The 13,998-nt window shown below is 30.6% G+C and overlaps 2 protein-coding genes across 4 annotated transcripts; one reads left to right on the top strand and one right to left on the bottom strand.

Annotated features, from left to right (window-relative positions):
* The first annotated feature begins 3,983 nt into the window (after positions 1-3,983).
* Positions 3,984-7,889, top strand: LOC115707387 (tropinone reductase-like 3). 3 transcript variants are annotated; one of them, XM_061116949.1, is made up of 7 exons: positions 3,984-4,404; positions 4,515-4,631; positions 4,777-4,923; positions 5,455-5,577; positions 6,818-6,919; positions 7,534-7,697; positions 7,746-7,889. In XM_061116949.1, the coding sequence occupies exons 1-6, from the start codon at positions 4,276-4,278 to the stop codon at positions 7,681-7,683; spliced, it is 768 nt and encodes a 255-aa protein (XP_060972932.1). In that variant the 5' UTR covers positions 3,984-4,275; the 3' UTR covers positions 7,684-7,697; positions 7,746-7,889. The 3 variants fall into 3 exon arrangements, with proteins under 3 accessions (XP_060972932.1, XP_030491200.2, XP_030491199.2); XM_030635340.2 differs by having other exon boundaries at positions 7,534-7,889; XM_030635339.2 differs by lacking the exon at positions 7,746-7,889 and having other exon boundaries at positions 6,818-6,936; positions 7,534-7,673.
* Positions 7,890-8,151: 262 nt separating this feature from the next.
* LOC115707383 (uncharacterized membrane protein At1g16860) lies at positions 8,152-11,009 on the bottom strand. Its single transcript, XM_030635334.2, has 4 exons — positions 10,096-11,009; positions 9,252-9,407; positions 8,845-9,056; positions 8,152-8,710 (listed from the first exon to the last, which is right to left on the bottom strand). The coding sequence occupies exons 1-4, from the start codon at positions 10,846-10,848 to the stop codon at positions 8,518-8,520; spliced, it is 1,314 nt and encodes a 437-aa protein (XP_030491194.1). The 5' UTR covers positions 10,849-11,009; the 3' UTR covers positions 8,152-8,517.
* Between the last annotated feature and the right edge of the window lie 2,989 nt (positions 11,010-13,998).

The raw sequence follows: 13,998 nt of genomic DNA, 5'->3' as shown, positions 1-13,998 counted from the left end.
TTTTAAGTGTTTTCTTTTTTACTTCAAATGATCTCAATGCGCCAATAACATTCGGAGATATATTCTATGATAAAAAAGATGAATAATTCTGTAATTTGAATAATATTAAAAAGGATAAAAAAAGAGGATGAGAAACTTAGTAGTACATTACTTGAGTGTTCTTAGTGTAATCATTTACATAATAATAATAGGGATGAGAGATAGACGAAAAGAATACTCAACTCTATTTTGGGCAAACAACCAAGCAACCCTTAATTCCGAATTAACCCTTTACTACTTTAGGGCATATCTCTATGAGTTTATGTACATAAAATAGCAAAAAATCACAATGCTAGCTTAGCATTCTCATTATACAGCTTTCTTCTTCACAGACAACTCGTTTCTCCCACTACACCAAAATATAGAATTGGTGACATTTGGATTGGTAACATTTGTAAAAAAATGTCATAATAATATCATTTAAGTAACATTTGATAAGAAATGTCACTTTAAAGAGAATAATTGACATTTTAATTAATAACATTTTATTAAAATGTAACTATCAATATACTTTAGTGACATTTGAATAAAAATGCCATTAGTTTTTTCATATTTAACTTTAGTAACATTTAAAAAATATCACTAAAATATATTAATACTAACATTTGTAAAAAGGACACAAAATATTAAATTTAGTGACATTTTAAAATGTCACTTAAAATAAAAAAAAAAAATTGTTACTGAAAATATTTTGTAACAATTTTAATTTGTCAATATTAATTGTAAATAATAACTTAAAATTTAAACTGCTAACAAAAAATATAATAAAATAATATATTAAAAAACCCCACGTATGCTCTCATATCCCTTGATTTTCTCTCCTACACCTCACATCTACTCACCACTATACTCATATAGTCATATTACTCACCACACTTATTCAATTATCCTCAAAATGTTCATTAAAATATTGTACCTTCAAACCATTTCAGGCCAAGGTCCAAAAAAAAAAAAGCCATTCCAGGCCAGCCATCATTGTTTTCACGAACAAGAGTTTAAAATATAAAACCAATCCCATTGCTTACAAATTTCTCTTATTAATTGTCCAAAGGTTATATCTTCATCTCTTCTTTCATGATCTTCACAAATAAAGTAAGTTATGCAATTTAATTCTTCATATAACTTTTATTTATGTAATGCTTTTTCATATGCTTTTTCATTGTTTTTCATTTTTTACCACACAGATGTGTTCTATATAGAAATCATAATTATTCATTTCTTATGTGATTACAAGGTTTTTTTTTAGTTAGATATTCTTATGAAAGAAAACACAATGTATATATGTTATTTGTCTTTTAACAAGTTTCATCTTACTTAATTGTTTATTCCCCAATATTTTACTAATTCAATTTGTATTATACTTTGCGTTTTACAGGTAGAAGTATAAGAAGAGCCAGAGAAAATGAACAATAAACTAAGACATATAATCATTACAGCAAATTAATTCATAAAAATCAAAATTAAATTTTAACAATTTAAACTTGTGTATGTAAAAAGTTGTAAATTATATATTTCTTTTTTGTTGGTGTTTGTTTTAATTTCTTTGTAATAAAAGTTTCACCATATCTTGTTTATATACAATACTGTTGTAATTTTATTGTTGTTTAAGAAATGTTTAGACTTTATTTTGAGACATGCTTGTATAATTTATTATTGTATTTACTATAATTTATTTTTTGTTATTATAATATATTTATTTATAATAAGTTAAACTGGTATTAATATTAATAAAATCATGACATTTTAAATAGTATACGATTAATATTAACAAAATTAATAATTTGTATATATTTTTATAAAATAATAATTTAATGATATGTTTAGAGTCATAATTTTAAAATGACATTAAAATTATTTTTAAAATGAAAAAAATTATAATTTAATAACATTTTTATAAATGTTAGTAATATAATTTAGTAACAATTTTAAAATGTCACTAGTATTATTTTAAATATAGCAAATAAATATATAAAATATTTACTAGTGACATTTTCAATTGTCACTAAAGTGAACTATTTAGTGACACTTTACTTTACCTCACATGGGCATATCTTACATTTTTTACAATTGTTACAAAGGTTATAAATGTTACTAAATTATATAATTTTGACATTTCTAAGTGTGATTAAATGTTGTTTTTGGATCTCTACAACTCTTACAACGCATATTCACTGGAAACTATGTGACCTTATAAGCATCTTCTAGGCCAATTTACACACCTAAATTGGGGAAAAAGAAAAGTAGCTGTGGTCTACTGGTATGCACTTTGTTACATCAGTCTCACCCTTCAAATATTTACTCATCGTGGCATTCAACTACCAAACATCTATACAGGAATTACATCGGCATTCTGATTATCATCGCACATCAATATAAGACCGTCGACGTAGGTCGGGAGGAGGCAACGGGACCACTGGCACCCTGTTGAGACAGGCTCTGCTGATGGAACTATCATTAGAACATTGTCATGGCGCTGGACAACCCCCATCACGCTTACCGTGCTTCCTTCTTTAATATATCTGACAAACGAGCAAAAAAAACACGGTATGGTGTGATGATTTAATGGTCCCTTTAGTAGATAGAGCTTTCAATTCTAAACTAGTTAGTTTGAAGAAAGAAAGAAGGTACTTGAATTCAACAACCACTAAACAATACACATTACTAAACAGCAACCCGAACGAATCAAAGGCTATTATTTAAAACAGCCATTACATTTTTTTCCCTCTAGATGTAAACTTCGACAAGTTACAAAATTGAACTCTAACCTTAATACAAAATTTAATCTACATACTTAGCAACATGCTCCTTCACAAATACAATTATTGCAGGTGCACCATATGAAATAGACAACAAATACAATAACTGCCGATGATAACGAAGCAGCCAATCCATTCGCCTGCCCAACCGGGTTGCTAAGCCACTCACCGAGACTAACTGGCCAAACCAAGAAGAAAGTAATCACCTTTCTAAAAAGAGGAGATGAAGATGAGATTCAGAAAATAATTAACTCACAAACCAAATATAATAATTAAGTACACATTAATAAATTTGGCCAGAAAATTACGGGTCAAAATATGATCATTAACAGCTTCTCATATATTAAATTTATGAGGTATTGATTTTTAATTTTTTATTTTCTTCTAATAAAATGCCCAATTTTAATTATCCCTAAGGCTCCCAAACCTCCTATATTTCGTAAGAATAACAACAACAGGAGGAGATTATTTGTCAATTACATTGAGTTCACGGTACTGTTTGAGTTGAATGCCCCTATAGTAGCATTAGTAGTCTAGTAGTAGTACCTCTAAAAATTTGGAACCAAAAACTTACCCACTATTGCAAATTAATCCTTAGGTTTCTAAAAAAGAAAATATAAGCATTTGGTCTATTCGGATATATTTCTTTAAAATTCTAGCTTTACTCCATTGTATTTGTATTTAACTTATTGAGGCTACCCTCAATTTTATGTTTCAACCTCTTGATTAACTATTGCATCTGAATAGACATGTTAAAGTATATTTTTATTTAATTTTTTTTATCACGATGTTCATTATAGCTATAATAATAAGTTTGTAAATTTTTAAAAAATTCTGAATGATTTATAGTATCGACAATAGAGTTTTTGATATTCTAATTTACTATGCATATTCGAAAAATTACAAATCTATTTTCGACAAAGTAAGTTATCGAAACTTTTTAAATATTTATAAAGATGATATTGTAAATATAACGAATACCACTATATGTCGGCATGTATTTTAAAACAGGGAGATTGATTAAGATATTGTAATAGAAGGTTGTAATTAGTAGATGTGTTCGTAGTTAACATCATTTAGAATAGTGTGGAAAGCAGAATTAAAAAGATTAGATGATTTCAATCTTTGGACCACCAGAAGTGCATCTGTTTCTATTAAATCTGCTGCCAAATTGAGTGAAAGTAGCCATTGTAACTAGAAAAACTATAAACCTTTCTTCTTTAACTTATGCCTCTGTCTCTTATATAGTAACTAGAAAATTTAGGTAACTTGCGTACGGTTATTATTTACTTATTCTTGTAATTTTATCATTTAAGAGTAATAAATGATTATTTATATTTTATGAATTGAAAATGAACCTGTCAATCTTAGATTATATATATATAGATTGGTAAGCAAGCATAATTTATACATTACACTAATTTCTATTAAGAAGGAGAGTGAGGAAGGTGATTAAGTCTACTAATTAATTGTTAAGAAAATGATAAGGGGCAAGAGATTTGAAGGAAAAGTGGCCATTGTGACTGGTTCCACTCAGGGCATAGGCTACAGCATTGCTCACCGTCTTGGCTTGGAAGGTGCCTCTGTTGTCATCTCCTCCCGCAACCAGGTTTAACTATTTATTAATCATTATAATGATCTATTCATGCCATAGTAATTAGAATTCATTTCAAGTATATATTATATCTTTTGTTTAATTAAACACGAATACTTTATTAGGAAAATGTTGATGAAGCAACCCAAAAGCTTAAAGGTCAAGGAATCCGAGTGTTGGGGCTTGTTTGTCATGTCTCTAATGCCCAACAAAGAAAAGATCTCATACACAAGACAGTCGAGGTCATTTTATTATTTAATAAATTAATTAGTGATGAATTACATGATCCATATAGTGTTTCATAATGTAATTAGATTAATAATGAATTGACATGTTTTATTTATATATGTAACTCAAAATAAATTAATAATAAATAATTTCATGTAGAAATTTGGAAAGATAAATGTGATTGTTTTAAATGCTGCTGTCAATCCAATGGCTGGCAAAAGCATAGCCACGATTATGGGAACTCAAGAATCCATTCTTGACAAGATGTGGGAAGTAAATATTAAAGCTCCTATTCTTCTTATGCAGGTACATAATAAATAAATCAAATTGCATAAGAATATATAATTACTATTAGGCTAATTAGCAATTTTTTCTCCCGAACTTTGACATATACCAAATTATATGCTCCCTGAACTTTTTTGGTCGTTAAAAATTCCCTCTGAACTATTGAGATTGTTAAATTTAAGGACTTTTGTCTAATTTCATTCAATTTTACTGTTTCAGGTACTAAATCATGCTCCCCAAACTTTGATATCTACCATATCATGCCCCTCAAACTTTTATATGTATTAAATCATGTCCCTTGAACTTTCATCCATGTTAGAATTTTTTTACTAAAATTAGATAAAAGTCCTTAAATTTAACAATCTTAATAGTTCAGGGGGAATTTTTAACGGCCAAAAAAGTTCAGGGGGCATGATTTAGTACATGTCAAAGTTCGGGGAGAAAAATTGCTAATTAGTCTTATTATTATTATATGCAAATTTATTAAATTTTATCTTAGTTTTTATTTAATCATTTCTTCAAACCAAACATATTCTTAATTTAATTTTATAGGAGGCTGCTCCGCACATGAAGAATGGCTCAATTATTTTCATTTCTTCTATATCTGCCTATGTACAGCCAATTTCATGGGCTATGTACGGAGTGACTAAGACAACTCTACTTGGGCTTACAAAGGTAAAATTAAGAAAATTACATTGTATGCCCACTTTATTTTACTTGTTTTAATTTTTACTTCTATTTTCATATTCTTTAAGATAAACTTACTTTTATAGATGATGTTCTTATTAGATCTCTTAGGTTAATGTAAATTATATGCTAAACTTAAGTAGAGAGTGAGGTTATATTGGGCAACCAACTCATAAAAGTGAATATATTTTAATAAAATATAATATGAATGTATTTTTGATTAATGGATATAAAAAATGTATTTTTCAACTTATCGCGATAAAATTGGCAGACCACATATTTAATAAGGGGAATTTACATTCCATACTATTTTTTTCATTTTATTTTAATTTTATTGTTGTAAGAAAAAAAATTACATTTTTACTGTTTATTTTTAATATTGTATACTAATTATTTTTTTTTTACTTTTGGTCAACAGCCCACATATTTTATATATATAAAAGTATGAAATTTTTGTGTGTGTTTATATATATGTGAAAGTTTAAAAAATTTTAGTTTGATGGCTCATGTTACTTTTGTAACAGTTTTTATTTTTTTTTTCTTTAAAATATTTGTTTTTTATTCAGTATCCTATGTTCCTATATATGTTTAGTTTTTCTTCCGTTGTTTTACTATTATTTTTTAGTTGTTCTGTTTCTTTTCATTTTTGATGTTTTCTCCTTTATGTTCTCTTGTTGTGCCCCAACTCTCCTATTTTGCTGCATTTGTTATATTATTTCTTTTTCCAGTCAACTTCCATCCTTTTTTTTTTCGATCTTTCAGATTTCACCCTTTCAATGGGAGGTACTATTTTTGTCTATAATTCTTTCATTCTGGTTACCTCAAACAAATATTTAGTGATTGGTTTAACCTGTGTAATTTGAAACTAATATTTGTTAAACATACGAAACAATAGTAGAACAACCCAAAAATAACATTAGAAAAACTATAACAGCTCTAATATTAATAGATTTAATGTTTCTGTTTCACCTTGCTGGAATTAATAGTTTTTTTTCTAGCTGTTCTGGTGTTGTTGTGGTAGTTCTGTCCGTAAGTGTGCAAGATAGAGGCTTCGTTTTTTTTATGTTACAATATAAAAGAAAAATAAAGAAGAGGCAGTATAAATATACTTTCTGTCGTGTGGTATTAAAATTGTAAACTTTTACTTAAAATCTAGTATTCTTGTAAAAATCCTTATTCTATTCTTGGGGGCTGGGCTTGACGTAACTAACAATGTTTGCGATTGCAGGCTCTTGCTTCAGAACTAGGCCCAGAAGTGCGAGTAAATTGTGTTGCTTCTGGAGTTGTGCCGACTCGCTTCGGCGAGATAATTACAAAAAGTGAAACTGTTGTAAGTAGAAACAAGTAGTAAGTATTTTGTATAAGTAGAAAGATATGCTGCTATTGGAATAAAAATTAGAATTTGTACGATTGCTCTCTAACTAAATTTAACATCATTTAAGCCACTAAGGCTAGCATAGTGGTGAGGGAGGGTTGGGAAAAAGGGAGAGGTTATGGGTTTGAACTCAAGACCTTCATGCTATTAAGCTAATATATGATTGTAAAATATCATTACGCTACACTAAAAAAAACAATTTAACATCATTTTTTTCAGTAACTATAACATTAACTTGTTTAAAAGAAAAAAGAAAAAACTATCATTTTGCTGAAGTATTTTACCACATTATAATTTTCTCAATGATCTTATTAGGTTTGTCTGGAGTTTTATTTACTGAATAGTTGATATTTTTCTAATAACTGAATTAGTTTTGCCAACATACTCTAAAGTCTAATCTAAACCACATTATTGCCTCTACTCTAGTTAGTTTGATTAACAAAATTTGAGGACAATAAGTAAATATTAGTTAGGATGAAAACAAAATACAATTATAAATGGTAGTAAGTAATTCAACGTAATATATATGATGAGATGAGATGATTGGTGATGAGTTGAATATGTTGCAGATGAAAATAATTCTGGATAGTAGTCAACTGAAGAGGCTTGGTACCCCTGAAGAGATTGCTGCTGCTGCTGTTTTTTTGGCTTCTGATGATGCTTCCTACATTACTGGAGAAACCCTTGTGGTGGCTGGAGGCATCCCATCCCGGCTGTAATAATAATAATAATAATAATAATAATAATAATAATAATAATAATAATAATAATAATAATAATATAATCCCATATAAAATAATAATTATAGACTCCATTTAAGATCAATACTCGGTCCAGTTACAAAAGCCTGCCCAGTTTAATATTCTATATTTTACTTCTGTTAAAATTATATAATATTAAATAGACTATATATGTGTTACTTCTACACTTGAATTACTTTATTTTTCTTTTCAAATTTCGTCATTTTAAGTGTTTTCTTTTTTTACTTCAAATGATATCTCAATGCACCAATAACACTCGGAGATAATAAGATATATTCTCATAATTCTTTAATTTAAATAATATTTAAAAAAAAAAAAAAAGAGGATGAGAAACTTAGTAGTACATTACTTGCGTGTTCTTAGTATAAGCATTTACATAATAATCAAATAGGGATGAGAGATAGACGAAAAGAATACTCAACTCTATTTTGGGCAAACAACCAAGCAACCCTTAATTCCGAACCCTTTACTTTAGGGCATATCTCTATGAGTTTATGTACATAAAATAGCAAAAAAATCACAATGCTTAGCATTCTCATTATACAGCTTTCTTCTTCAGAGACCAACTCGTTTCTCCATATCCATATGGATCTCTACAACTCTTACAACGCATATTCACTGGAAACTATGTGACCTTTAATATAAGCCTCTTCTTTCTTAGCATCTTCTAGGCCAATTTACACACCTAAATTGAGGAAAAAGAAAAGTAGCTGTGGTCTACTGGTATGCACTTTGTTACATCAGTCTCACCCTTCAAATATTTACTCATCGTGGCATTCAACTACCAAACATCTATACAGGAATTACATCGGCATTCTGATTATCATCGCACATCAATATAAGACCGTCGACGTAGGTCGGGAGGAGGCAACGGGACCACTGGCACCCTGTTGAGACAGGCTCTGCTGATGGAACTATCATTAGAACATTGTCATGGCGCTGGACAACCCCCATCACGCTTACCGTGCTTCCTTCTTTAATATATCTGACAAACGAGCAAAAAAAACACGGTATGGTGTGATGAATCAATGGTCCCTTTAGTAGATAGAGTTTTCAATTCTAAACTAGTTAGTTGGAAGAAAGAAAGAAGGAACTTGAATTCAAAAAATGTTGCAATACCCTTCTTTGAGACGCATTACACGATCATCACTAGATAGACTGCGATCAGCTAGCCAGCTTAAAAAGCCTGGAGACAAATCTCTGTTTTCTTTTGTTATATCCACAACAGTAGCTGGTTTAACAAAGGGTGCAACCTTAGCTCCATAACCAACTTTCACCAAGGCTCTTAATCCAGATTGAAAGTCTGATATGTAAAAATCAGCAACATATTTCTGTTCAAAAGAGAAAACGATCATTTCAAACATTGAAGAAAATGCTTGCTGCCTTTCTATATCAATTTATTTTATAAATATGGTTCCATCCAATAACCCCATCTTAAATTATAATCTAGTGCTACCTTTACAGTTTGATCTGATACTCTCCAATCATTTAATAAATTAGTGAATGAAGCAAATAGTTTAACTAACCTCTGAGTACCTACAACCCCATGAGAAACAGCGGTGCCTAGGATTAGCAGGCTTTCCTCCCCATCCTTTATATTCATACAACTCTGTGGAAACATACACACACCTAGTTTCTTTGTGGTAAGATGATTCCAGAGGAATGCTGCCACAAGTGACAACCTGCAAAGTGATGGACAGTATACATTAATTTAGTTCACAAACGGCCTCAATTAGTATTTAATTACTATCCACAATAACATGTACATCAAAATTTCATTGGTTGCAAGCGTAGAAGGAAATTAGGTAGGTGAAATCCCAGATTACTATTTTATAAAGATTCTGACTAAAACAGTAACACACATAATGAAAAATACAAAAGCAACATTGTTGTTGTTCTTTATTCTTTATGAAACATTGTTGTGATTAAAAGTCCAATTATAAGTTGTCATATGGTAGTTATAAAATCTAATGCATTCTAAAAATGGTTACTCCACCAAAATTCAAACCAACCCTTCTTTTCTGAATTTGGGGTTTGGCACATTCATCAAATTATAAGAGTAAATAAATAAAAATAATTTAATCTAATCTAAATTAATGAATTATTTTAATATCACGCTGGAAAGAGCAATAGGCTAACTTCATCATCAAGTATTTCAATAATAAATGATTGTATGATTAAAATTGCCACAAAAATATAAGTCAATATTCCCTTTCTCTCTCTTTCTCAATTCCTCTTTTTCTTTTTGTTTTCTTCTGTAATTAGAAAATTAACACAGCCAATTCTAATTTCAAACTCCTAGCTATATAAAATAAATTTAAAATGATAAATATAGAAATAATTATCGATTTTTAAAAAAAAAATACTTACCCCAGTAACCTTCACGTACTTTCCATCAATGGCACCTCTAATCTCAGCATCAGGATAGTTCTTCACAAATTCTATCAAACCTCTCTTACCCCAAAAATAATTCCACATTATCAGCACCATTACCGGTGCTAGAACTCCGGCCACCGCAATCAGAATAACCGCCTTCTTAACTGCTACCATCAAAAAAGCCCCTACAAGCAAACCCATCGCCACTACCACCAGGAAAACCCACACCACCGCCTTTGAAACCCTAAACCCTACCTTCACCCCTTCACTCAAGCTCGTCACGGCCGTCCCGTACACTGCTTTTCCAGTGGACGCAGCATGCTCCATGTGACCCGACCTCCTCCCACCGCCACCCAACGATCCCTGTGGACCAGAGACCACCGGACCCGACGTAATAAGGCCCGTGGGTTGGAGCGGCACCATGGGACCAGAGAATTTCTTCGGAATCGGACCGGAGCTAGTGTGCTTACTTACTGGACCGGAGTTCGGCCCGGATCGGACGGATCCACTGTTGTGCTGAGAAGACGAGGAAGGTCGTGATGTCTTGGTCGAAGGAGGACCATTGGATGAAGGATCAAGGACTGGGATATCGAACATTTTGCCGAGTTCACCGGATTTCTTAATGTCGCCGCCGGTATAAGGTACGGCCCGTGAACCCATTGTTGGTAACCGTTCCTTGAGCTGTTCGGGTCGACCCGAGACGTACAGCCCACTGCTGAGCTGGTGAGAAGGGATTCGTGACCCCATTTCTCAGAGAGAGAAAGAAAGAGATGAAGAGAGAGAGAGTGTGAGTCTGAAAGTTTCGAGTGTGTGTGTCAGTGTTTGGGGTGTGTAGGTGGAGAAGTTGAATGGTGTTAAGAGACAAAGGGGAAAGGTTTTTCGTAATTACCAAAATAGGTCTTGCATTTTCCCTTATTAACGTATGTCTCCTTTTTCGCCTTATTCTAAGATAAGGACCCAATCATTTCCTACAAAATCCCTAATATTATAACGTTTTCACTCTGTTAACTTAACTCCCTATCATTTAAATTTTAGCATATAATTTGGATTATTTACACCACATATTAAAATTTTTGATTTTTTTACTTTTTTACCGTAGGTAAGAATTTTTTTAAAAAATAATGTGTAAATTTTATACTGTGTATTGTATTAAATTTTTACTGTTGTTCTACGGTTATTTTTTAGTTGTTTCACTGTTATTTTTAGTTGTTCTTATTTATGATCCACTTTCGTTTTACAAAAATATAGTATTTTGAAAAAAAAATCGTGTTATAGTATTTTTATAAAAATTAATCCAAATTTTAATATTTTTGTAAGTTTCTATAATTTCGTTTTTGATAACTAAATTTTATCATATAATTATTAATTGGTTTCCTCACCAAAAAATAAAACCAATAACTTTTCAACTAAGAAAATAATAATCTTCAAAAAAAATTAAAATAAATGCATAAAATTAAATATATAAATATATTAATTAATATTTATATTTTGATATATTGCTAATGTAATATATTTACTCTATTAATTAAAAATATATACACACAAACATATTTATAATTTTTTAAATATTTTTATAAACAGTGTATATATAAATTTATTAAATATTTGATCAGTATTATTAATGTTTATATAATACTATTATTTTTTTTGTGACATTAGTAGAGGAGGATTCGAACTGTGACAGTCAATAGTCCCGTGATCCGTAAGGGGAAATACTGGGTAAGCTGTGCAATCCCACACCGCCTGGGGAAGGTCAAGTGGGATGATTCTGAGACTGTGTAGGTATGGGACTACATAGTTGAAGAGAGCTTAAATAGATTGATTGGTACTACCTATATCAACAAGGTGCATCTTGTTTTTCGGTAGCCCATCTCGAAAGAACTCCACAGTTAAACGTGCTTGGCCTGGAGCAATTTCAAGATGGGTGACCTCCTGGGAAGTTTTCCCAGGAAGCGTGTGAGTGAGGACAAAGCACGCTAGAAACACTAGTGTTGGTCTGTAGGGTCAGTCATCAGTCCATGAAGCAGCCAGAGTGACATACTCATGTATAAGAGCCATTATTCCGTGGGTGTAAGGGCCCAATGGAGGCTTGAAGCGGGGACATTACAAATGGTATCAGAGCCTTGACCCAGCCGGAAGTGTGATCGACGAGGACGTCGGACCCCGTAAGGGGGGGTGATTGTGACGGTCAGTAGTCCCGTGATCCGTAAGGGGAAATACTGGGTAAGCTGTGCAATCCCACACCGCTTGGGGAAGGTCAAGTGGGATGATTCTGAGACTGGTATGGGACTACATAGTTGAAGAGAGCTTAAATTGATTGATTGGTACTACCTATATCAACAAGGTGCATCTTGTTTTTCAGTAGCCCATCTCGAAAGAACTCCATAGTTAAGCGTGCTTGGCCTGGAGCAATTTCAAGATGGGTGACCTCCTAGGAAGTTTTCCCAGGAAGCGTGTGAGTGAGGACAAAGCACGCTGGAAACACTTGTGTTGGTCTGTAGGGTCAGTCATCAGTCCATGAAGCAGCCAGAGTGACGTACTCATGTATAAGAGTCATTATTCTGTGGGTGTAAGGGCCCAATGGAGGCTTGAAGCGGGGACGTTACACGAACTTAGGACCTCCTATTTGTGATAAGAAGTTAGACTTAGAACCATTAGACTATGCCTATGACCACATTTATAATGATATTATTAATCTAGTGTCTTCATTACCAAAAATTAAAAATAAAAAAAAAATGTAGTGTGTTTATTACAACGGTAAATAATATTTTGGACCATGTGTTTTACCAAAATTACTGATTGGATCCTATGTTTTGTTAAATAACAAAATGGACCTTGTATTTTCCAAAATAATAAAAACAGGACCCTAATATTAATTTTTGACAACTTTTTTTTTTAATATAACCAACTTGAAGACAATTCCTAATACGAACGGATATAGAATATATAAACAGTTTTGTCATAACACTTTTAGATCGGATTATAATTAATTTTATTTTGACAAAAACTAAATTTAGGATCCTATTTGTACTATTTTAGAAAATACAGAGTCTATTTTGTCATTTAACAAAATAGAGGATTCAATTGGTAACTTTTACAAAACGCAAGGTTCAAAATAGTATTTACCCTTATTACAATAATATTTTAATATAATCAATATAATTTATTTATTAAAAGTTTATAAATAATTTTAAAAATAACTCACTTATGGTTATTTAAATTTTTGAATACACACTTGTATTTATTAGTTATTCACAAATGTATTAAAGAAAATAAACTGTAATTAAATGTAATATTATGTATAAATATTATATATTTATAATAGAGCAATTTGCGACATAAATATCTAAGTTTAACTTTCAATTGTATATAAATACTTAAGTTTAAGTTTTTGCATAATAATACTTAAATTATATTTCTGGAACTCTGTAGATACCTTACCGTTAAATATTAAATTATTAGTACGAACTAATTTAATTAAATTCACAAAGTGCGAATACTTATATTTGTGCAAATTTAATGTTGATTAATATATAAAAATAATAAGTTGAATGTTTTTTTTTTCTGAAAAAAAAAATAATAAGTTGAATGTTAATTGATATATAAAAGTAATTAATTTAATTCAATCCACACACAATAAAAAAATAAAAAATAAATGAGAATGACTATTTTTTGGGGAGAAATTACTATATTTACGACAAGTTATATATATATTTTTAATTTGGATTATAATTTAAATTGCTGAGTGAATTACAATATAGATTACAAATTAAGTTGAGTTGTGATTTGAATTGTTGCCTAAACAATTAAAACATTTATTGTAAAGCAAGTATATTTATAATTTATACCAATTTTACGGTTTAAATGAAAAAAAAATAGGGTAAATACCATTTTGGA

The sequence above is a fragment of the Cannabis sativa genome, chromosome 1 (genome assembly GCF_029168945.1).
Source record: "Cannabis sativa cultivar Pink pepper isolate KNU-18-1 chromosome 1, ASM2916894v1, whole genome shotgun sequence".
Lineage (NCBI taxonomy): Eukaryota > Viridiplantae > Streptophyta > Magnoliopsida > Rosales > Cannabaceae > Cannabis > Cannabis sativa.
Note: the sequence above shows the minus strand (reverse complement) of the source record. Positions and strands in the feature narration are given on the sequence as shown.